Source organism: Scophthalmus maximus, chromosome 8 (assembly GCF_022379125.1).
Source record: "Scophthalmus maximus strain ysfricsl-2021 chromosome 8, ASM2237912v1, whole genome shotgun sequence".
In the NCBI taxonomy this organism is placed as follows: domain Eukaryota; kingdom Metazoa; phylum Chordata; class Actinopteri; order Pleuronectiformes; family Scophthalmidae; genus Scophthalmus; species Scophthalmus maximus.
The window spans coordinates 14,255,001-14,276,681 of NC_061522.1; the positions used below are offsets into that span (position 1 = coordinate 14,255,001).

The window sequence follows — 21,681 nt, forward strand, 5'->3', positions numbered from 1 at the left end:
ATCATCTTTATGCGATGGCTGAAATTGAAGGAGCAGGCGATTTCCACTCATCAGAGGAAATCAATAAGTCGATCAGATGATAAGCAAATGTAAAAAAAATGAAGTGCTGTCCCGGCAGAATCAGAGGAAGATCGTGAGGAACTACCTGAGCTGTCAGCGGCGCCCACAGCCAAGCAACCCTGCCAGTGCTGCTGCCAGACCTACTCTGAGATTCTCAGCTTCCTGGAGAAACGCTCAGAGGCGGAGCAACGCCTGCGAGAGGAGGAGCTCGCTCTTCGTCGGGAGGAACTAGATATTCAGAGGAGTACGTTTTTAATAACACTGTGTCATGTGATTTTAAATCCAACCCTGAATAAATAAGAGGTATTTGTCCTAGTGACAGTATTTATTATTACTTGTTATACTTTTTTTTTGGAGCCACAGTTAAATCTTAACTATCAGGAAGCTTGTAATCTTGCATTTGTCACTGATGTAAATTGTTCATGAATAAGTTATCACATTTTTAAAATTGACAATCAATTCCGGGCCTTCTGATGCAATGTTGTTCAAGTAAAATGCTCAAAAATCGTATTTATTTTCATCCTGGTCAAAAAAAATAAAATAATAAAGTTTGAATCAAAATTAGCCTGATAATCAATTTACATTTCATTTGTAAAGATATGAAATGGGGCAGAGGTTCAGATGTCTTTAAGCAGGCTAAGTTCAAGAAAAGGAAGTAAAATAATGAACATCACATGCAGCGAAGTCATTGCTGAAAATACAATAGACTTGTTGCTTACAGATAAAATGATAAGCTGAAAACTGATCTCGAAAAGACCGACTTTCATCACTGCCATCCTCTTCAAAGGGGAATACCAAATGTAATTTCCCTTTCTTTTAATCCTCAGGTAAGATTGCTCTGGAGAGGGAACGTCTGGCAGCTGAGAGAAAAGAGAGAGAACGGAGATTTGAGTTGGAGAGCCAAGAGAGGCAGGTCATCTTGGACCTGTTAAAAGAGAAGGTGCTGAAAGGCTGAAAGGGAAAACGTGTATCACCTGCATTTTAAGTGCCATCTTTTAAAAAAAAAAAAAGTCAGCATGAAATACAGGGAAAAAACATACTTGACTGCAAAAAAAAGAAGAACATCAAATGAGAAGGAAGTGAGAAATCGATCAAAGAGACTGACAGTGCATTGAGAGTTAAAATGTGGGACGGTAGTGTGCTGCTACGTGTACTGTTGCCTTTGTCGATCTTAACAGTCAAACAAGTAAGTAGTGTGAATTTATGGGTTTGAGCAGATATGTGTGTGTGGTACTCAAAGTACCAACGCAGACACACTTGCTGACAGTGTTTTTGAAAGCCTCAACCAGTTGCACAGCAGCTGATCCGTCTACAGTAGATTCCAAAGGGGAACTCCCTTTGTGTTTTGCTCCGCATAGCACAGCCCGCATTTGGATTTGTCACCTGACAAACGGAATGCAGAAAAGTTTCCGGTATCTTGGACGGAACCACTGAGACAAAACTGAAAGACACAGATCACACCATATCAGTGAAGTGGATGACCGTTTTTTCCTTTGTGTCCCATTGACCGTCTAAGGGAGATCATTCATTGCGGGAACATGAAGGAAAATAAGAAGAAGAAATAAGAATAGCTTTGTATTTAAGCAATTAACATTATAGAAATGATGCAGCTCAAGCCTCTGCAAGCAGTGTAGCATGTACCACATCAATAATTTGACCCATGCCTTGTTTAGCCACTATCCTTTTTTTTCAGTCTGAAGACTTTTTCATCAAGTAAAACTTTATTTTACTGACTTTGTGTGAATACACTGCACATTGATCAGTAACTACTGCAAAATTTCACACTGAAATAACCCATTATGTGTGTTCCCACATTTTATAGCTTCTGAAGAAACTTTTGACAGTTTTTTTTAACTGAAATTATATTAATAGTGATAATGTCACATCTTAGGTGTGTACATTTATTTTGCTACCAGATTTTTATGTCAGCATCCTCAGTTTAATTTGTTAGATTTAGGTGCAATTAATGTATGTAAACATGGAATTGATGATAAAGAGGTCTTACGTTTTCGACTGATTCACAGGTAGTTTGTTTTCGGTTAATGAATTGTTAAATAAACAGTTGCTGCTGTAATCTTCTGTATATTGTTAATTTAAATGCTTTTAAGTTAAATTCTGTTTTTCCTTAAACACCCAAAACATAACATATGTTGGAAAAAATTAAAGAATAATAGATAAGACCTAATAAGATGATTACATATATTCTGCAAATTACAAAAAAGAGAAAGATAAGTTAGTGTGAGTTCATCATGATCATCAGTGAGCAATTTTAGTTAGCTTACAGTGTTGCTGCATAAGACAGATACAGTATTATATGTCAGTATAGCTTCATGATATGGTCACTATTTCAAAATTGGAAATAGTTTTTCTACAGTGCAGGGCAGCAAATCCAAAGATTTCACATTATCTCAAGTCATGGAGCTTTACTTTACATGGCATCATTATGAAACTCAGGAAAGGCGTCTTCTTGTGTATGTATGTTTTACTAAGATGTAGTCATGAACACATTTTTGAGGTATCCATTCTTTGTTTATTTTCATGTCATGCTACTTTACTTTTCAGATTTTACGGAATACCTTTATTCGTCCCACAATGGGGAAATTCGGGCATTACAGCAGCAAATTGGACAGAAGAATATAAAAAGAGATTTACAAAAAAGGTATTAGTATGTACAAAATATAACAAAATAATAACATTAAATAAAAAAGGTCCATAAATACTATATACAGAGCAGTAGCAATAGTTGTACATGGAGGCTAAATATAAATATTACACAGTTGGTTATTGCACCAATAGTGTGGCACCTCCAGCATATGGTATTAGATATAGCAATTTGAAATTAAATTAGTACTTATGCTACATTTAGCTGATAATAATTTGATTCCATTAATATATTCAACATGTTTTTGATGTAGGATTTATGCATAATATAATATAATCTATCTGTATGTGATTACTTATATGCAGGCATGGTGCAAGTGGTGGTTGTCAACTGTTATTTTCGTCAGTGCAGCCTGTTAGGTTAAATTTTGGGCAAAAAACCCCACCCACGAATCGCCACGTTTATTTGGTCATTGCGCTTTAAATGTAGGTCATACGAATCCTGCGCGCTGAGTGGTCAAAATGATATCTTACACGCCCCCCTGTTTGTTTCGACGTCGTCTCTGATTGGCTGTCCTAAACGCCGCTCTTCTCTCTTCCAATAAACGTGCGCCTGTGGCGTTTTCTTCCCCTCCCCCTCGCTGCTGCTGCTGCGACCGCGTTGCTGCGAAGTTTACAGTGGCCACATTTGAATGTTAGCAGCGGAGTTAATACTGACAACAGATTGGCGTGTGTTCCGGAAACGGCGAAGACTCAGTGAGCCGCGTGGAAACGAGGCTCGGGCTCGGTCTGGTGCTTCTTCCGCTCGAGAGTCGTTCCCACGTCACAGGCGCGGCGCGGCGCGAGCCCCTTGTGTCGGAGTTAGTTTGTGTACAGTGTCGCGTTCAACCACGTCGGTGGTCACTTCCGTGAAACCACCGGGGGGCTTCGATCTGCTGCGAAAAAACTGCTCTTCGGGGGAAAGACGATTTGTTTTGGGGTTTTTTTTGTGACGATTTGGTGAAATCGTGACGAATCGCACACATTGGCTTCTGGAGCAACATGCCTATTAGGCGCTTCGGTGGTCACAGGTCTCTGGTCTCTCTCACCCCCAAACTGTCGTATGGTCTCACCAAGATGAACGTGTCAAGAAGCGGCTACCGCGTTTTCTCCGCCAACTCCAGCACCGCCGGCACCGAGCTGGCCAAGAAGATCACAGAGTAAGTGTGTGTGTGTGTGTGTGTGTGTGTGTGTGTGTGTGTGTGTGTGTGTGTGTGTGTGTGTGTGTGCGGGCGGGCGTGTGTTTGTTTCGTTTTCTTCAAACAACCTTTAAAGTCGCGATTGTGATGATTGGTCTTGTCGTTGTCAACTGCCAAGTCCTTGACAGTATATCTTTGGATCATAGCTGCAAAGGACCTGAGGCGAAGGACTGTGGGTTTTTGTGTTGCTTTACACACACACACACACACACACACACACACACACACACACACACACACTGGAGTTTGCTGGAGTCATGACACTGACACCATCTTCTTCAAAACATGGAGATGATCAGTGCAGAAGAAGAGGGGACACGCTCCTTAAGTTTGCAAATTGTTTGATCGACATCACACACAATAGATATTGCAGGTATGTGTCATGTTATGTTACTACATGGACAACTGAGAAGAAGCGACATCTTACAAAGTGCACCTCTCCACTCGTCAACAGGTTTAATGATTGACACCGAGGTTGCTAAAGCCTGAACTACCGGACACAACAACAATAACAGCGTGTCTGTACTAAGAGGGAAAGCAAATGCTTCAGCATGGCAGGATCACCCGTGTGGCAGTGTTCATGCGACCGAATTGCAAAACAATCTGGTTACATGTTCTATTCGACTACAAGTGCAGCACACTTTTGGCTTGTCACTTGTTGCGTCTACAACTCAAATCCCTGTTGCAGCCTCCCTGCTCCATAGGTGATCAAATCGTTGGCTCAGTTGGCTCGGGGTGGTCTGATACCCTGCTTTGCATTGTCCAAAATCCTGCATATTTATAACTAGTTCACGCACTCTCATTCCAAGTTTCATAACATATTGACATATTGACTCATGAATCAAAGCTTTAACCTAACCTTCGAGTTTCTCCTGCTGATCAATGGTTGGGGTTTGTCACATTTAAAAACAAATAACATAATAATTATGGAACTGCTCTTTAGGTGGCTTTTACAACCGGTAAATAATTTGAACTTTGTAGGTATCCGTTTGATTAAGTCTGTAAATCAAGGGATCATAATTACCCATAAAACTGTCAATGTAGATTAACAACAGACTGCTCGGCATTGTGCAGTGAGGACGAAAGATATGCTTCATTCAATTATGACAAATACCTTTTTCCCCCCGAGTGTTCATGTGGGAGATTCAAAGGATCTGTCAGTGAGAATCATTACGATGACAGGAGCATACTGTACAGGCACGGCTCTTGTCTATGAAGTGGTAAAATGCACATACTAAAGACTGTGTCACTTTGGAAGCCAGATGCTTTTAATAGGCAGTGATTCATGCTGCTGAGGAATGGGTGTTGGTTCAATTGAGAAACAAGTTCAACTATGTGAGATCTGAATGACATCAATATACATCAACAATATGAGCTGATCTGTTTGTGAAAATACTTATCCAGAGCTCTGCAAACACCAATATCTCTTCATCTAGTTGGCCTACTGGAATCTGGGAATGGACATGCCCCCCCCCCCCCTCCAATGCAGAACTGTCACACAGCCAAAGCACAAGTTGCATTATTTGCCCACAAGGTGAAAAGGAGCTTAGCTTTCTCAGTTTTCATTGTTTGGCAAAATTGCAAAACATCATTAAGGAGATTATGTTGCCATTGTGGAGCAGAGTAGCGTTTTCTTACGGAGCAAAGGTTAGCAGGAGCACTGAGGTGTGCGTGTGGCAATTGGGCTGTGTGTGAGTACAGCTGTGACTGAAGTCATCCTTATTTTTATTACAATGGAATTCGTCTCTGAATGTGACTTGTATGAATCCGTTTAAAAGGCTGCAGACATATTCATCTTCGCAATATTCAAGCAGATTTCCCTTTTAGATAAGTGTATCTATAAAGGGAAATAACACAAGTGCAGCGTCGACATTTGTTTTCTTCTTTGGCGTGCCACTGCCATAACACATGATGGCACTATATCAAATATTGGAACAAGATTGAGGTTGAGTGAAGTAAACCGGGTGAGGCGGCAGTGTCAGATCAGAGAAGCCTGTCTGGCCTAGTGGGATCACTGTTGACTGAACTGTTGGAGCCTCTCATTGTCACTAAGTCAGGTCCTCCTCACTCATCTGCGACGCGGCTTAAAGAGCCACCAAGTTCATTCTTTACAACTGGCACTGTTATGTAACCCGTCGCTCTCAAAATCAACAGCAAAATTTTCTGCCCGAGGCTCAGTTGCTTTCATGATGCCCAGGCTTGTTCAGAGTTTTATTTGAGGCATCACACTGAATTAATATCAGGTTAGCGTGTGTCTCTCTGCCAAGTGCTCTCTGAATCTTGTTTTCCATCTTTGGCGCTGGTAACAGATTTATAATCGTACAATTAAGCAGCTGATCTTAACAGAACATTACATTTGTGGGCTTTTATGGCTGCCATGCTTTTTTAACACTTAACCCTTGACTGCTGTGTTGTTTCTTTCTCCAGACGCCTGGGTGTGGAATTGGGCAAGTCGGTGGTTTATCAAGAGTCAAATACAGGTAAGGCTGCAAACTCTGCTCAGGCTTTCTCATTTCCACATTGGATGTCTTAGGCCCTGGTCAGACCTGGTGTTAACATCTGTCTCAGGTGATCCGATCATAAGTGAACAGCTACAGCTGCGACCCGATCAATCAAACCACTTTCAGGTAACGTTGCATACAGTGGTTATTCGATTGGGTCATCGGCATCCGAGTTCAAAGTTGAAATCATTTTTACTTTGAGTGCAGAGCTCGGTGGCAATCTCCGGTGGTGCGCGACGCCATGGTCACAATGTGAACACTGCCCCCCACATATTGATTTTTGAAAATGATATTACTCCATACTGTACACAACAGACGCATCTGTATGCTCATCATTTGGTATTTGTGAAGAGGTCTACGGGTGTGTTTTTGCATATAGAGCTTTGAAGTGACATCCAATCACAAGTGGTCACTGGAGACACATGTAACAGCAGGTGTGCACTCACAAACTTAAAGCCGTCAACTTATGATCAGATCTCTCCAGAAAACTACGCGGTTAAACGTTATCTCACTTGAACCTAAAATGATTGCGTTCATTGATTTTTTTGGCTTTGGTTTTGGCTTTTCAGAGACTAGAGTTGATGTGAAAGAATCTGTCCGTGGACAAGACATCTTCATCATTCAGACCATTCCCAGGTGAGACTGAAGTACATGTTTAATGTAAATGTTTGGTTCATTCTCATCAGACTGGTTTTTAGCAGTAGCATGCAGCTGAGGGCAGTCAAGCATCTAGGAAAGCAAAGAGACAGATATTTTTCTCAGGAGTTGGTAAAGGCTGAACAGCAAAACAAGTGCATATTAATCTTAAATCGTGAGGTATAGCTTTTAATATATTTCTTCCAATAACCATGCTGTGGTGTAAATGTTAATACCTTTAATCCCTAAAGACTGTCACTGGATTATTTAATTACCTAATCATAGTTTTACACTGCTAAAGCTTAATTGTGCTTTATAAAACAAATGACTGAATGAGAATACCTTGTATTTTTGACAAACCTTTAAATATCTCATGATTGCATTCACGTGACTAAGAGCCTGTGACCGAACAGAGCTAGCGCACTATCTCTGCCATCACATTCTCAGTAGCTGTGCCAAAGTGTCATTACTCTGCTATTAACTGAAACAAGTCTAAACACTTCCACTGTATGTGCTGTGATCCTGGTAAGGGTTTGTAATCCTCGTGCATCCTTTTGCCTGGGAGCTTAGAGTCCAAATAAGTTTCCTTCTGCAGAAAGTGAAACCCAAGAGGCGACACTGACTGTGGCCATTGGACTTGTTAATCATTGATTTGCTGCGGCAAAGAGGCGAGCTCTGAGAGACGGTCAGAGGTCGAGGCAGGGGACATCACATTTTTTGAGTTTCCTGGTGTGAGTGTGTGCAGATCCAGGAAGCCACCGACCTGCCTGTGTCGGATCTCTGGTTTCAACAAGCTGTCAAGGCCAAAATGGCTACATACCGTGTCCGGTTACACTAACAACAGCTTTGCTGCTTTTCTGAGGTTGTAAAACTGTCTTGGTCAATGGAATAACAGCCATCATGGTGATATTTTCTTACATGCAAGTGTTTTCTAGAGCTCACAGTCACATTTAGGCCAAGCTCAGTTGTGCAGTTTGTCATTTGTTTCTTTCGTTGTAACTTGATCAAGTACGTCTGCACTTTAAGATGAGTTTTGGCTGGCTGCTCAGAGGAAAAGCTGATTGAGGTCCCAAAAAAAGCCAGGCCAAGTGAAAACAATGGGGAAAACACCCCAAACAAAACAGGTTTGCTGCACACTGCCTAATTTATTTACAGTGGTTTATATGTTGATGATCTTTAAAAAAGACAATGACGCTGCCAAGCCCTCATTCCCCTTCAGGTCAGCACTGTAAACCATCTGATTATATCTTTTGCGTGAAAGAACACAGGTTTCAAACTTTGCACAATGCTCTTACAGGTTATAATTTCTAATATAGTATTGAATTGAATGTGTTGTTTGTCAGAGATGTCAACACGGCGATCATGGAGCTGCTGGTCATGGCCTATGCCCTGAAGACGTCCTGTGCCAAGAACATCATCGGGGTCATTCCCTACTTTCCATACAGCAAGCAGTGCAAGATGAGGAAGCGAGGATCCATTGTCTGCAAGCTGCTCACATCCATGTTAGCTAAAGCTGGTAGGGACCGCATGTTGAATTTTCCTTTTGTCATTCAAACTTTTAAATGGAAACGGAGATTAGAGAAATAGACCAATGTAACCAGTGTCCTGTCCTGTTTCCATCACATAAAAATGTACAAATGAAACACCATATCTTCTGTTTGTGAATGCATGATCTATGTATTCCAGCTAAAGGCCAGGTGGTATATCTTTAAATTGAACCTTTTTCGTTAACAATTGAAGAGGAATTGTTCAAAATCTAGCTCACGTGTTTTCAGTCTGTTGAAAGCAGCGTGTGGGATATAGAGAGAGAGAAAATCCATCTTAGGACTCGTGAAACTAACAAAGGAGGAAGATTAGACTTCAGTGAAGTGTGTTTATACTGAGGAATCATCTCACTAGGTTTATCTTAAGTTAGGATATGTTGTTTTTACAATCATTTTTCCTCATGATTTTTGAATATCTAATGCTAATGATTTTCTGTGATTAATTTCCTAACCTCTAATATATCGATACCTTATTGAGTTGATCTCAGTGTGCACATAGAAAGCCCACTTTCATGATCTACTCTGATTCCTCTGCAGAAATATTGTGACTGTAGGTAACTGTGATGGGACCAAATGATCTACTATTTAAAGTGCAATTCTTTTCTTTCTTCTTATTTTGTTTCTTATGGAATATATTGGTGTTTTTCCTATCTTTGTCTCAACGTTCAATGGGCCTCCACACCTTTGACAGCTGTTGAATCATTAGGTTTTCATGTTCATATTCACTTGGACTCAAAGGTGAACTGTATATAGATTTTGTCGGAGATCACCGTGACTGTGCAAAGCACATTTTTGGCCACAGATCAAGAATTCATATGCTATTTATGGTCTCAATACCTCTTATTGAAAGGCTTTGAATCAATATTTTTGTGCTTGCAATATGTCAGGAACATCTTGAGGGAATTTTGTTACAACTGGCACAAACGTCAACATGGACTCAAGGATGAACTATTTAGAATATGGTGATGAAAGGTTGAAGTTTACTGTGATCTCACAAATGCATTTTTGCCACAAGTCAAACATTTATATGCTAAGTATGTCAACATACACCTTTTATTAATTTCCTTCAATGTCTTCACTCTATATGAGTCTCAACAGACATGGGTGTATACTGCAACGTGACTGGTTTGCAGGAGTTACAATTGAAAGATTCCAAAACAGATTATCAATCCCTTTAAACAAATTTCCCGGCCAACGTATTATTTTACCATATGACAAGAGCACTGTCATTTTGCAGCATCAAACACTGTAGAAATTTGTCCTGAAGCTGTACCAACTCATGTTCGCATGTCTGTGTTGTTTCAGGAATAACTCACATCATCACCATGGACCTCCACCAGAAAGAAATCCAGGGCTTCTTCAGTTTCCCCGTCGATAACCTCCGAGCCTCACCTTTCCTCATCCAGTACATCCAGGAGGAGGTGAGGGGACATGACAGTTTAATTTTTTTTTTATTCCTTCTTATGTTTTACAATAAAATGTTTTTTGTTTTCCTCAGATCCCAGACTACAGGAATGCCATAATTGTTGCAAAATCTCCTTCAGCTGCCAAGAGGTGAGAAGATCAGTTCTTTTAATGTTATGATGGACAGTTTCATTCGTATTACGCTCTTACTGCCCTTTTGTTTTTTGATATTACTGCTTTGTGTCCTTTGTAGGTATGTTTTAGCTTTTGCGCAAACTTCTGTCTGCTCTCTCTTGCCTATGTATTTGTCAGTTTCTTTGACTCTTGTTTGTCTGCGTGTTTGTTTTCGTCAGAGCTCAGTCCTACGCTGAGAGGCTGCGGCTCGGCCTGGCCGTGATGCACGGGGAGGCCCATCACTCGGAGTCGGACATGGCTGACGGTCGACAGTCTCCCCCCTTGTCCCGAACCACCACAGGACACACCGGCCTGGAGCTGCCATGTAAGACACACAACATAACAATACGTGTGCACAAAAGTCAAAAGTTTCTCTGTCTCTACTACTTGTTTGGTCTTTGTTTTTTTGTCTTTAACCTTTTGACAGTCATTTACGGATGTATTTTCCTCCTCTTCTTGTCTTGTCTGCTCTCTCTTCAGCTGAATTTACCATCCACTCCTGCCCTCTCAACCTTAGATTTTAAAGGAAGTCTTCTTACCTCTGAATACAGCTGCTTTGGGATTTAGAACCTCCTCTTCAGAAAGTGATGATTTACTTTTGACATCAGAGTGCCTTGTCATTTTGTTTGTTGTATGTCTAACTGTACCATAATATTTTGTAACATCCTATCTTTTGCCACAGCAAGCAGCAGACATCATGTCCCATTCCCTGGGATAGAGCTCCCAAGTATGACCATGATGCTTGAATCCATCTGTGCTTCCTATTGTTTATTCCTCTGTGCATGGAATGACAGAATGAGTTACTGAGGGTTTCCACTTCATTTGACATCTGGACACAATAATCAGAGTGACAATGGTCCTATAAGATGTGTTTTTATTTGTATGCCGCCCTGGGGAAAAGAAACATGCAAAACAAAAACACTTAAATAATTGATTCGCAAAGAGAAATGCAACGAGAGAAAGTTGTCCGCCCCCAAAGCACCAGACGAGGCATTTATTTTAGGAATTTCCCAGTTTGGTATCAATAAAGTACATCTGTTTATCTATCAGTCCATCCATCCATACATCCCTGACCGTGAATGGTGTTTTTTTTGTTGTTGTTCCTGCGGGTTGATTGGCCTTTTTGATTTCACCGTAGCATTTTTTAAGAAAAATAGCAATGGCACAAATTACTGACTTCAACATCACATTTAATTTGCATTTCAGTCACATATGTAGTTCAGTAAAAGTAAAATCGTTGCTCCGTGCCACTCAGAATCTTAATAGTTTGTATGTGTGCAATTGCAAGTCTTGTCCATATGCATTTTATTTTTGGCCTCTTCCTGGAGCTAAATAAAAGCTGCGTTGAATATTGATTGAATCCTTATTGATATAAGTTATTTCACACGCCCAGCTTACTGCTGAGGCTTTGAATTAAATATTTGGGACTTGTTCCAGGTGTTCTCTTGGCCAACACCTCCTATTCAATAGCAGAAATGCAAGTGGCATGGAATTTTTTGTGAAAAGGAAATGAAAACTTTGAACATTGTTTCAGGTTTGACCACCGTACATATGAGAATGCGGGCTCAGCCGACTTTGCTTTTAAGGCCTATCAGTCTCTTTCAATGGCCAACACTGCCTGACTGTCTCTCTATGCTTGTTTTCTGATCAGGGAAACAGAGAATACATATCAGGTTTTTTTTTTTATATCAGGAACTTGTGATACACCGAAGCACAGTGGGGCCATGAGATGAAAATTTTCCCTGATGTGCCCCTGATAATCTTTGGAATCCCTCAGTCGCTCATCTGCTTGGTTGAGGTGATTTTGGTTCGTCTGAAATGAAAAAAAAAATATTACTGGAGTGAGAATATACAATATGACTTACACTATTGTGCCTGAATGCCCAGTAGATACATGACAAACACACACATCATTTAACAACGTTATTTGTAGACTCATGCTAAAAAATACTCTTACTTTATTAAGGTAAGGAAATTGTATCTAACTTGGCAAACTGTTGATTATGATGTTGAAATTATAGTTCATTCGTTGCTTGCTGTGAACAAAATCCTGCCAAGCAATAGTATCCAGGTATCCATTCCATTCAGAATGGATTTAAATGAAAGGTATTTTTCAGGCTTTGCTGAATGATTTTGTGATGAATTTGGAGACTGACATCTGAATGTGCCTCGGATGTCAGGAAGAAGGTTTGAAGAAGGTTTTTGACGTGGTCGGGGCGGTCGTGGGGGGGGACCTGACATGTCAGATGCGGTGGTTCTAGACATTGATTGATTATTATTTGAAATCACCTGAACCTTTAACTTTTTTACTATAAATGTTGGAGTTTAGAGACTCAAATTTAGATAAGCTCCAAGTTTTTTTTAACATTGTTTTAATCTGTATAAAAAAATTGCGTTCATTTCGATTTCAAATAATGGTTGATCTTGGTCTGTGGTTTGAAAAGAGGCTAAGTTCTACACCCACATGTCAATCGAACACTATACCAAAAGCAGTTAATTGCAACTGCATCTACTGTTTAATCTGAAGTCTTGGTTTGAATTTAGCTAAAGCACAAAGCAGTCAGCTCTTTACAGTCTTTAGTGGGGCTCTCTCATTGGATTGGTGCTGTGGTAGCCGGAAACTTGTTGGGGGTTGGGCTCTCTTGCATGATGTTGTTGTTTTTAAAAAGTCCTTCTCAAAAAATCCGCCCCAACTTTACCTCCCCTCAAGAATGGGCTCCTGATTGAGGGTTGCAGGATAGATCTCACTTCCTGTCCTGAAATGTTGTTCCTCCGTCTGTGTCTTTCAGTGATGATGGCGAAGGAGAAGCCGCCCATCACCGTTGTTGGAGATGTAGGAGGAAGAATCGCCATCATTATTGTAAGACCTCAGACAGATTTTTCTTTAAACAAGCGAGAAATCCACCTCCTGCACTAAACCATAGGATCCCAGAAAACAGTTGTATTGAAAAGATTCAGATCTGGTCTCTCGCTCTCTTTTTTTTTTTAAAGAAAGGAAATACAAACATGCATATTTGTAAGCACTAAATGTTTACATAACTTTTGTATGTTCACAAGAAAACTACACAGGGTGCCTTTAACTTATTTGGGAAGAATATTTGACAGCTTCTTTCATGTGGCCATTTTGTTGGTTATTGTACAGGTTTATTCATTCCACTTCCCAAGTGACGGGTATTAAAAAAACTTATCATAAATAATCAATGTTTCAACATTGTTCACACCATGATGTTAACTAAAAAGTAGATCGCTAAATGTCTAGAAAAAGTTTTTCCCGACATCCAAATATGTTCTGTATTCACTTTCTCAGGATGACATTATAGATGATGTGGAGGACTTTGTAGCAGCAGCAGAAATCCTGAAGGAGCGGGGAGCCTATAAGATCTACATCATGGCTACACATGGCCTGCTGTCTGCAGAGGCACCACGACTGATAGAGGAGTCTGCGATCGACGAGGTAAAATCAAGTGTGGGCGGCAAAATGATTTGTCTTCTGTTAAGTTGACATTCAAAAATACATTGAAAAGATTGTTTATTTATACAGTATGTTGAAATGATTAAAGCTTATTGGGAAGTGCTTTAATTAAACTAGTCTAATCAATTAATTGGAAAAAAAAATCGGGAAATGAGAGGCTAAGAACAGTACCAGCAGAAACTTCTAATATAATCTCTTCTAGCCACAGTACATGCACATGCATATTGACTTGGGCTGTCTTTCTGTCATCTCTGAAACAAAGAATAGTCCCAGTCATTTTCATCTTGTGCATTGATTAATGCCTCGGGAGGAAGGATGCAATACCTAAAAAAATAAATAAAACAAACATTGCACATTACACACTTTTATTTCCTGATAACACACAGCAACTTAAGCTGTTTGCGATCCTGTTTTGTTTTTTTTACAGTTATTCGTATGTTCCTCCTCACTCCACTCCACCATATTTAGAGTAACAGATTTATAGAAATTCAGAAAGCTAAGGAGCTTTGCCTAACACCGTTGTGTTGCGCCTCTAGGTGGTGGTGACCAACACTGTTCCTCATGAGGTTCAGAAGCTGCAGTGTCCAAAAATCAAAACGGTGGATGTCAGTATGATCCTTGCCGAGGCCATCCGGCGCATCCACAACGGGGAGTCCATGGCCTATCTGTTCCGCAACATCGCTGTGGACGACTGAGGCAACACACTCATACATTAACATTCCTGCACACACAAAGCAAATACATTAACAAGCAGACGCACACATACGCCAAGGACCAATAATCCAGTCTCTGTTATAACTGTTGTTCTGCTTGTTTTGCTGATAAATGTGCTGACAGAACTCGCCACTATTTACTGTATGTAACATATGAAGCAACTAAAACTCTGCTTCCTCTCATGTGTTACATAGTGGAAATGTACCTAACATTACAGACTGTTTCACTTCACTAATATAAGCTTCCCACCATTTGGAGACAAAGAATGCAACATAATGTATCATGGCAAATAAAACTATTCTTCTTGGGTGATTAAAGTTCTTCTTTTTTTTTTTAACTATGTCGATTTTAAAATGGTGAAAATCTCGGTTATACTTGAGTAACTTGATAACAGTAGCACAGTCCTACAGCTGGCATTATGAAACGCTAGCATGGTTTGCATTGGAAGGTTGAAGACAGTCAGAAATGTACAGTACAACAGTTTTACACTCCGAGTTTCAGTAGCAGTTTCACAGCGGAGGCTGCCTGCTTCATGAAGCATGGCACGGCAATGTCACATTGCATTGTTCAGCTCATCATTAAGCTGTTAGGGTTTGTGCCAAAGATCTCTGCATAGCATGATGTTTTTTGTCACTTACAGTATATTATTATTATTAAACAGCACAGCTCTTACCAGGAAATGCAATGCAATGCAATGCAGTGCAAGATAAAATTGTTAATGCCGGCAGGGCTCTGGGATACGAGGATTAAAACATGCCATGTCTTTGAATTTTTTTTATGTAATAGTTCCTGCTGCGTTTGTGATGTATCTTAAACAAATAGTGATTAATCTTCACGTGCCACTTAAAAAAACTAGATTATACACAAATTGTAAAATCAAATGGACAAAAGTGGCAAGTTGTGATATCATATACACTGCAGATCTGAGGATATTTACCTCGGTGGATACAAACTGTTAATTCAACTGTAATGCAGTTTACATTTTACATTTTGGGTATATACCATCGTCTCACATATTAACACGACACGTAAAGGCTCAGTCAGAGTAACTATAGACGATACATTATCCAGTTATTTTTACTGTGCTGCTTAGGCAGAAAAAAAACATTGTAGTAAATAGACCAAAAAATAAAACAATTAAGTTTATATGCAGGCAACTCACAAACAGCTAAACGTTGCTCTGAAGTTGTCTAATTTTGCTGCATTCTGTCCAGGACCCTGAACTTGTTCTAAACGCCTCAGAGTTGCTTTAATCTGCTGAGGAGCTTTGACCAAGTCCAGTGGCGAAGACATCTGAGAAACGGAGTCCAAAATGATATCACCAGCCTGTCTCACTGTAGCTACAGTTGGCTCATAAACCTAACGCTAAGATGCAGGTAGTCTGCATAGAATAGCTCCCCCGGAGTCCCCAGACGTACCTCTCACACCTGATTTAATGTAGAACCCGGTGTTACAAGATGTCAGATCCACACACCTGCCTTGACAGTGAAGCTGCGGCGCCTCCATCCCTTCGCAAATGAACGAGAGCAAAGTGCGGAAGAATGTTTTAAATGTGGACTGAAAGAGGAACTGCCGGCAAACGTTTACTCGGCCACTTCCTCAAATTAAAACAGGAAACTTCAGTCTAATCTGATGGAATGGGGGGTGGGGGGAGCTCTACCTGAGCGTTACAATGGTCTCTACTTGGCTTGTTGCATTTAGGGGAAGCATGCACGGCTATTTAAGGAACTGCACAATGATGCATTTAGTCAACTGCTTAGACAGGAGTCCTGTTTGAACTAAGTTTAAAATGTTTTGATACTCTGACAGTTTCCCCCTCAGGCCTGGAGCCTGTGCGCACTGCCTCCTTAATTTCCATGTCAATCTTCTTTGTAATTTTAAGTTGGAATCATTTTTCATAGATGGGAAATGTTTGAATGAATGTCCTTTTTTTTTTTACTGCAAACTGAAATATATGCAATTGTTCATAAAAGCATTGTGTACACATTATATCAGCACAGATTTCTCCAGATGAAACCAATAGAGCGAGGTCTGTTTTGGCTCATGGGAATTTCAAATGTACAAAATCACTCATTTAAAAGCCTCAAATGTCCACATATGAACATAAATCAAATATTCTCAATCTCTCATTGAGTTTTTAGTTCAAAGTTTGAGGTTCAAGCCTCATCGGACGTACCAGGTACCACAATAGCCACACGTACACAAGGGCTGCACACTGAGTTGTTATGAGTTTTAGTCATTGCCTTGTGTGTTTTGCACCAATAGATGGCGACAGATATCTTAAAAAATTATGTGTTGGGTGTAGATGGTGACAGATAGAAATCTTGGGCTCAACCTCTTGCATTTTCTCTCTTTCAGTTCACTATACATATTGGTTAAATAGTTTGACTCACTTCATCCAACAAGAACACTGTGTATACTTTTTAACTGGCACTGGTTGGGTTATTTTTGTCCCAATTTCATATTCCATCCGTGGATGGAATGGTTCGTGAATTCAGAAAGTGGGATCCAAGCAGAAATAATCTTTATTCTTGCTTCTGTCAATCATGTATACTGCCAGTGCTGTTACATTTTTCATTGTCAGAGTTTAGAGCCCCTCATTTTTTTCTTATTGTTGGGTCACAATTTCTCAAAATGTCTGTTGTCTGCATATGTCTGTCTGTTCCAGCAAGCTTTTTACTGAACGTGACACATTCCAGTGCTCCCCTCTTCAGATCGATTTCCGGACCTCACAAAGAACGCAGCTCTTAAAAATTGTATTAAAAAATGAATAATTCTGTTTTTGGATGACAAGGATATGTACAATTGAAACTTCAAAAATATATACATTAAATTGACCTATAAATTATGTCAGAAGACATAAACAGTCTCACATTACAGCACTATATAGCTTTAAAATGGCATCTTATCCCTGTTCTGTTCATTTCTTTAGTTCTATATATTGCCATTCACTGCTGCACTGACAGTAATGATCAATTTAACACAACAAATTTCACTTTGTCTTTTATTACACATTTAAACACACATTACACTTCTATTTATTGTATAAACAGCAACATAACATTTGTGAGAGCATGTAATAATAAAAAAATTAATTTATAAAAAAAACCATTTTGAATAGTAATTTCAAATTAAAAAAAAGTGCATTTTTACAGTTCACATTTGCATTTCACCACTTCTGTTTAGAGAAAGAGTAATGCCGCGCTGCATGGCACATTGAAATTGAATACAAATAATTGTAAACGGTGTGATGCTACAGAATTGAAGTGGTCAATTGAAACAGTTTACACGGGGAATACAAGTTTTAGCACAAACCACAACACTGACACTCTCTTTGCCCCGGTAAACAATCTGTCTGCAACAGTCCAAGTACCTCGATGCGAGTGAAGAGTTAAAAATTCAAAAGCTATACATTGATCTAAAGAACAGCAGCATGTCACCAAATAAGCAGCAACAACGTAACATTAAGTAAACGACTGAGGGATCGACGTGTCGTCCCTCTCTCGGTTTAACTCAGGTGGCAGTCGGTTTCAGTTCAGTCTCAACACCTCTCTGTGTCTCAGCGTCTTTTCCTCTCCGTTGTGAATCCCGGAGTGTATTTGTTCATCACAACCAGGCAGCTCCTCCCTCCACACCAACACCGACCGAAGTCCAGCAGCAGTCTGTCTCACAACATCCCCTCTTATCTTCCCTCTGTCTTCTCATCTCATCTCGTGTTTATAATTTTTTTTTTACAGCAGAACATTTTATCCTCTCTTCCCCCGTTATGACAGAATACAGCTGTTGGTCTTGTTCATCGGGGGCCGGAAGTCGGTGTCTTTCGGAAAGGTCTCCCTGCGTCTGCGTAGCGCGGGGCTGAGGCGGCTGGGAAGGTTCGCCTGCTGCAGGAGCTCCTTGAACACTTCCACCACGTTGGCGTTCTCCTTCGCCGAAGCTTCCAGGTAACTGTTGTTCCAGTCCAGCTCCACGGTTGACAGCACTTCCCCGCCGGACACCTGGCGCTCCTCCCCCCGGTCCACCTTGTTGCCCACCACCACGATGGGTGTGTACTTGTCCTCCTTGATCTCCATGATCTCCTCCCGGAGTCTCTTGACAGCCTCCAGGGACTCGGGGTCGTCCACGGCATACACCAGTGCAAAGGCGTCACTGTTTTGTATGGACAGCTTGCGCATGGCAGGGAAGGAGTAGCTGCCGCTGGTGTCCAGAATCTCCACGGTGACCTTCACCCCGCCGATGTCGTACTCCTTACTGTGCAGCTCCTCCACTGTGCGCCGGTGTTTGGGCTCAAATGTGTCTTGGAGGAAACGCCGGATCAAGGCGGTCTTGCCCACTCCTGCTGCACCCAGGAACACCAGACGCACCTTCGTCTTCTCCTTCACCTCCAGGGACATGATGACTTTGTGTTTTTTGGGGGGGCCAAAACAGTCACTTCCTCTCAGTGGTTACCACAACTGCTGAAAAACTGACACCACAACTATCAGGACTCTCCGTCTCTGTCACTGACTTCTACCTCTCCGACGAGTTCTCCTTTTAAAATCTCCCCTTCAGCAGTTCCTCATGCCTCTTCGTCTCGAGCTTCTTTTCCACCTGTCGGTTTCTCTTCTTCGAGCCGGCAGCAGCTCACTGTCAGCGCTCCTCAAAGTTGCTGTATTGGGTGCTCGTCTGTGTCTCCGATTTCTCACCCACTGCCTTTTATGCCTGTTTTGGTGAGATGGCTTCCATGCCCTCCTGCAGCTGCAACCAATCGGCTGAAGGCAGCCTGTTGAAGTGTAACACGCAGGCAGCCAATGGTGGCAGAGCATGCAGAGCAGTATACGGGGGCCAATTCAGGAGGAGAAAGGAGGGGGGTGTCTGGAAGGGAATAAACAGAAGGCGGAGCGTGGAAAACCCCATCTGCCCATTATTCTTATGCCTCTGTTGTGACAATGTTAGGAAACATGCAGACATGGAGCCTAGTATTAGAATCATTTTATTAAAATAATTATTTATTCCGATTTTAAGTAGTGAATTATTTACCTTCTGGATCCCTCGCGTCATAAATCACAACCACCGGAAGGGGATTTGTTGACAGATGAAAACATGACCGTGCTGGTTTATCAAACTTGTGCTTATGCTACTCTGAAGATCAGTTTCCTGTTGGGAAAAACAACCGATTTTGTATGTGCCACTGTTTTCACTGTACATTATGTTAAAAAGGTCTGATGTAACAACAATGGCCTCAATATTTTAGTTTTGGTTAGGAAGGGGAAGTCTTTTTGCATAGTACCTTTCAACATGATGGCATGAAAAGGCAATATTAAGAGACGGATAGGATTTTAAAAGGGTAAAAAAAAAAAAGAAGAAATGGAAATACAACTGTAATGGCATGAAGTAGAGTGCACAACTCTGCCAAGGCTGTACAATCCTACACATGATTGTCTATTTCTTATAGTAAAAAAATAATAATAATATATATATATATATATATATATATATAAAAGAAAAGGAAGTGGTTTGATAACCTGAAATATTTATTTGTCAAAACATAAAGAATCCTGGATCCGCCCCTTAACTTTCGGCCGCACTAAATTAGAATGGCCCATGTCCCTCCACTCAGTGTGGTGGTGGTTTTTGTTTTATCCTGCTCACAAATAAACAAACTTCTTGGCGCACGTGAAAATACAGTCGAGGGGTTCCAAACAGAAAGGCTTCTTGGTTTTCTAAATTAACTGCGTGTTTGAGCTGAGCCAAGTTGTTTTTTTCTTTTTAGTGTATTCTGCACAGGTGGGGCATGACGGCCAAACACTACAAGGCCATTTTTGTTCCAGATGACCCGAGCGGTTCAGATGGTTGATAGTGAAGCAGCAGATCAGACCAGTGACTGCTTTATAAACCAATTGTAGCGTTGTAACATCAGTTCTTTTACACACATGCCGCCGGTCCAGATGTCTGAGAACTCTAAGCGGCACGCTCCACTTTCGTGATCTTAGGGTGGACCTCGGCAGCAGGACTCTAGTTCATTCAGAGACAAAAAACCCTTCAGTACACGCAGCAGGTTGATCCTGCGATTATCAGCAAGACAGAGTATTTGCCTTTTTTTCCCCCTTTGGTCTTTTGTCAGTGTGGGTGTAGAACTAAAAAGCAGCGTTGTCAGCTGAGGGGCAGGACTCCTTGCAGTTGCACCAGTGGCTCTCAACCATCAGTTTGAACGCCCACGATAAAACTGTTTGTTCAGCTTTGTGTGGTGTTAATTCAGAATAAATAAAAATGCCCTCTTTAGAGCTTATCTGTCCATCAGCTGATGGTGCTTTGCTATTTCTAGGGTGAGCAGCTAATGGATCAGTTCAGTCACACATGGCAGGTGCATGGCTGTGTGAATGACCTTCAGTTGTCCTTCGTGCCCCTCTAGATATCCTGCTTGCCTGTTAGTACGTGAGGACGAGTCCTGCCAGCCTCCAGTGTTTTTTTTCTTTTCTCCAGAGTTTGTTCTGGAGGAACGAGCCTGACTCGTAATCTTCCTAAATTTCCCCTGAGACTGGCGATGCCTCGCAGACTGCTACCATCCCTGCCTTGTTAGGTTAGGCAGCAGCGTTGGACTACGACAGGCCTCAGGGAACACCGTAAACCCCCCCCCCCCCGCTGTCTGACCAACACACATTTAATATTCACTCATACATTGTCTCCCCAGGGGAGCCGCTGTACCTGATGGGCGGTGGAGCAGAGCGAAGAGCTGCAGCAATATTAGCTGGGGACTTCGCCCTCACCCTACACTTTGCGGGGAACGTTAATTGCTGCAGTCACTGCTGTGGAATTTAGATCAGGGTTTCTCCGCGAGATTTTCTTAACCGTCAAACGTCACAATGGTTAAGAAACACATCTTCAACACCTCAGGCCTCCAAAATGACAAAGTACCTGGGAAACTATTTCAGTGTGCGTACAGTTTATGCCAATAGGGGTCGGTTGTAGAGTGTATTTACAAAAATACCGTCTCTTTGAGAGAAATATTATCTAATCTATCTTAAATCAATATTTATATATACAAGTTAGTTAGGTTTTTGAAACAGAATTACTTTTTGTCTTTGTATTGCCTCATTGAGCATCCATAATAAATGAAAATATCTATTAATAAAATGAAAGTTTAACTGCTGGACACCAGACGACCCTTACTTACTCACTCACTACTAAAAAGTCCATTCACAGTGCAGAAAGCTTGAAGCTTTCACATCACACTCAGCAAGTTGCACGCTGGACTGATTCTGGCTTTTGAATGAGTCATTTTGGAACGGAAAAAGTTTTTCTACACACGTTCAAGTCATGAACTCAGATCGGAGGAGCTTTGCCTCCTCGGCAATTGACTT

At 41.1% G+C, this 21,681-nt stretch overlaps 3 protein-coding genes and 1 long non-coding RNA gene across 7 annotated transcripts in view; 2 read left to right on the forward strand and 2 right to left on the reverse strand.

Annotated features, from left to right (window-relative positions):
- Positions 1 to 2,131, forward strand: part of si:dkey-45d16.4 (trichohyalin) — a 5,827-nt gene extending 3,696 nt beyond the window's left edge. For all 3 annotated transcript variants that reach the window (XM_035638426.2, XM_035638425.2, XM_035638427.2), the window contains 2 exons: positions 119 to 304; positions 888 to 2,131. In XM_035638426.2, the coding sequence (XP_035494319.1) occupies positions 119 to 304; positions 888 to 1,015 (314 nt within the window). In that variant the 3' untranslated portion in view covers positions 1,016 to 2,131. The remainder of the gene's footprint in view (positions 1 to 118; positions 305 to 887) is intronic.
- Positions 2,132 to 3,300: 1,169 nt separating this feature from the next.
- Positions 3,301 to 14,656, forward strand: LOC118312558 (phosphoribosyl pyrophosphate synthase-associated protein 1). Of its 2 annotated transcripts, XM_035637267.2 has the most exons (11): positions 3,301 to 3,860; positions 6,327 to 6,379; positions 6,970 to 7,036; positions 8,380 to 8,552; positions 9,886 to 10,001; positions 10,079 to 10,134; positions 10,338 to 10,483; positions 10,841 to 10,885; positions 12,948 to 13,018; positions 13,466 to 13,612; positions 14,167 to 14,656. In XM_035637267.2, the coding sequence occupies exons 1-11, from the start codon at positions 3,703 to 3,705 to the stop codon at positions 14,323 to 14,325; spliced, it is 1,191 nt and encodes a 396-aa protein (XP_035493160.1). In that variant the 5' UTR covers positions 3,301 to 3,702; the 3' UTR covers positions 14,326 to 14,656. The 2 variants fall into 2 exon arrangements, with proteins under 2 accessions (XP_035493160.1, XP_035493161.1); XM_035637268.2 differs by lacking the exon at positions 10,841 to 10,885 and having other exon boundaries at positions 3,303 to 3,860.
- Positions 11,015 to 15,908, reverse strand: LOC118312560. Its single transcript, XR_004794249.2, has 3 exons — positions 15,763 to 15,908; positions 12,858 to 14,351; positions 11,015 to 11,971 (listed from the first exon to the last, which is right to left on the reverse strand). It is a non-coding gene; the product is annotated as an uncharacterized LOC118312560 (long non-coding RNA).
- A 1,456-nt stretch (positions 15,909 to 17,364) lies between these two features.
- On the reverse strand, positions 17,365 to 19,040 carry LOC118312559 (GTP-binding protein Rhes). Its single transcript, XM_035637270.2, has one exon. The coding sequence runs from the start codon at positions 18,733 to 18,735 to the stop codon at positions 18,109 to 18,111; it is 627 nt and encodes a 208-aa protein (XP_035493163.1). The 5' UTR covers positions 18,736 to 19,040; the 3' UTR covers positions 17,365 to 18,108.
- Between the last annotated feature and the right edge of the window lie 2,641 nt (positions 19,041 to 21,681).

Bases quoted from the DNA above. Each gene is read 5' to 3' on its own strand.
- LOC118312558 (XM_035637267.2), top strand. From the start codon at position 3,703: ATGCCTATTAGGCGCTTCGGTGGTCACAGGTCTCTGGTCTCTCTCACC. The intron at 6,380-6,969 runs GTAAGGCTGCAA...TTGGCTTTTCAG, and splicing joins TTATCAAGAGTCAAATACAG to AGACTAGAGTTGATGTGAAA. The intron at 10,135-10,337 runs GTGAGAAGATCA...TGTTTTCGTCAG, and splicing joins TCTCCTTCAGCTGCCAAGAG to AGCTCAGTCCTACGCTGAGA.
- LOC118312559 (XM_035637270.2), bottom strand. From the start codon at position 18,735: ATGTCCCTGGAGGTGAAGGAGAAGACGAAGGTGCGTCTGGTGTTCCTG.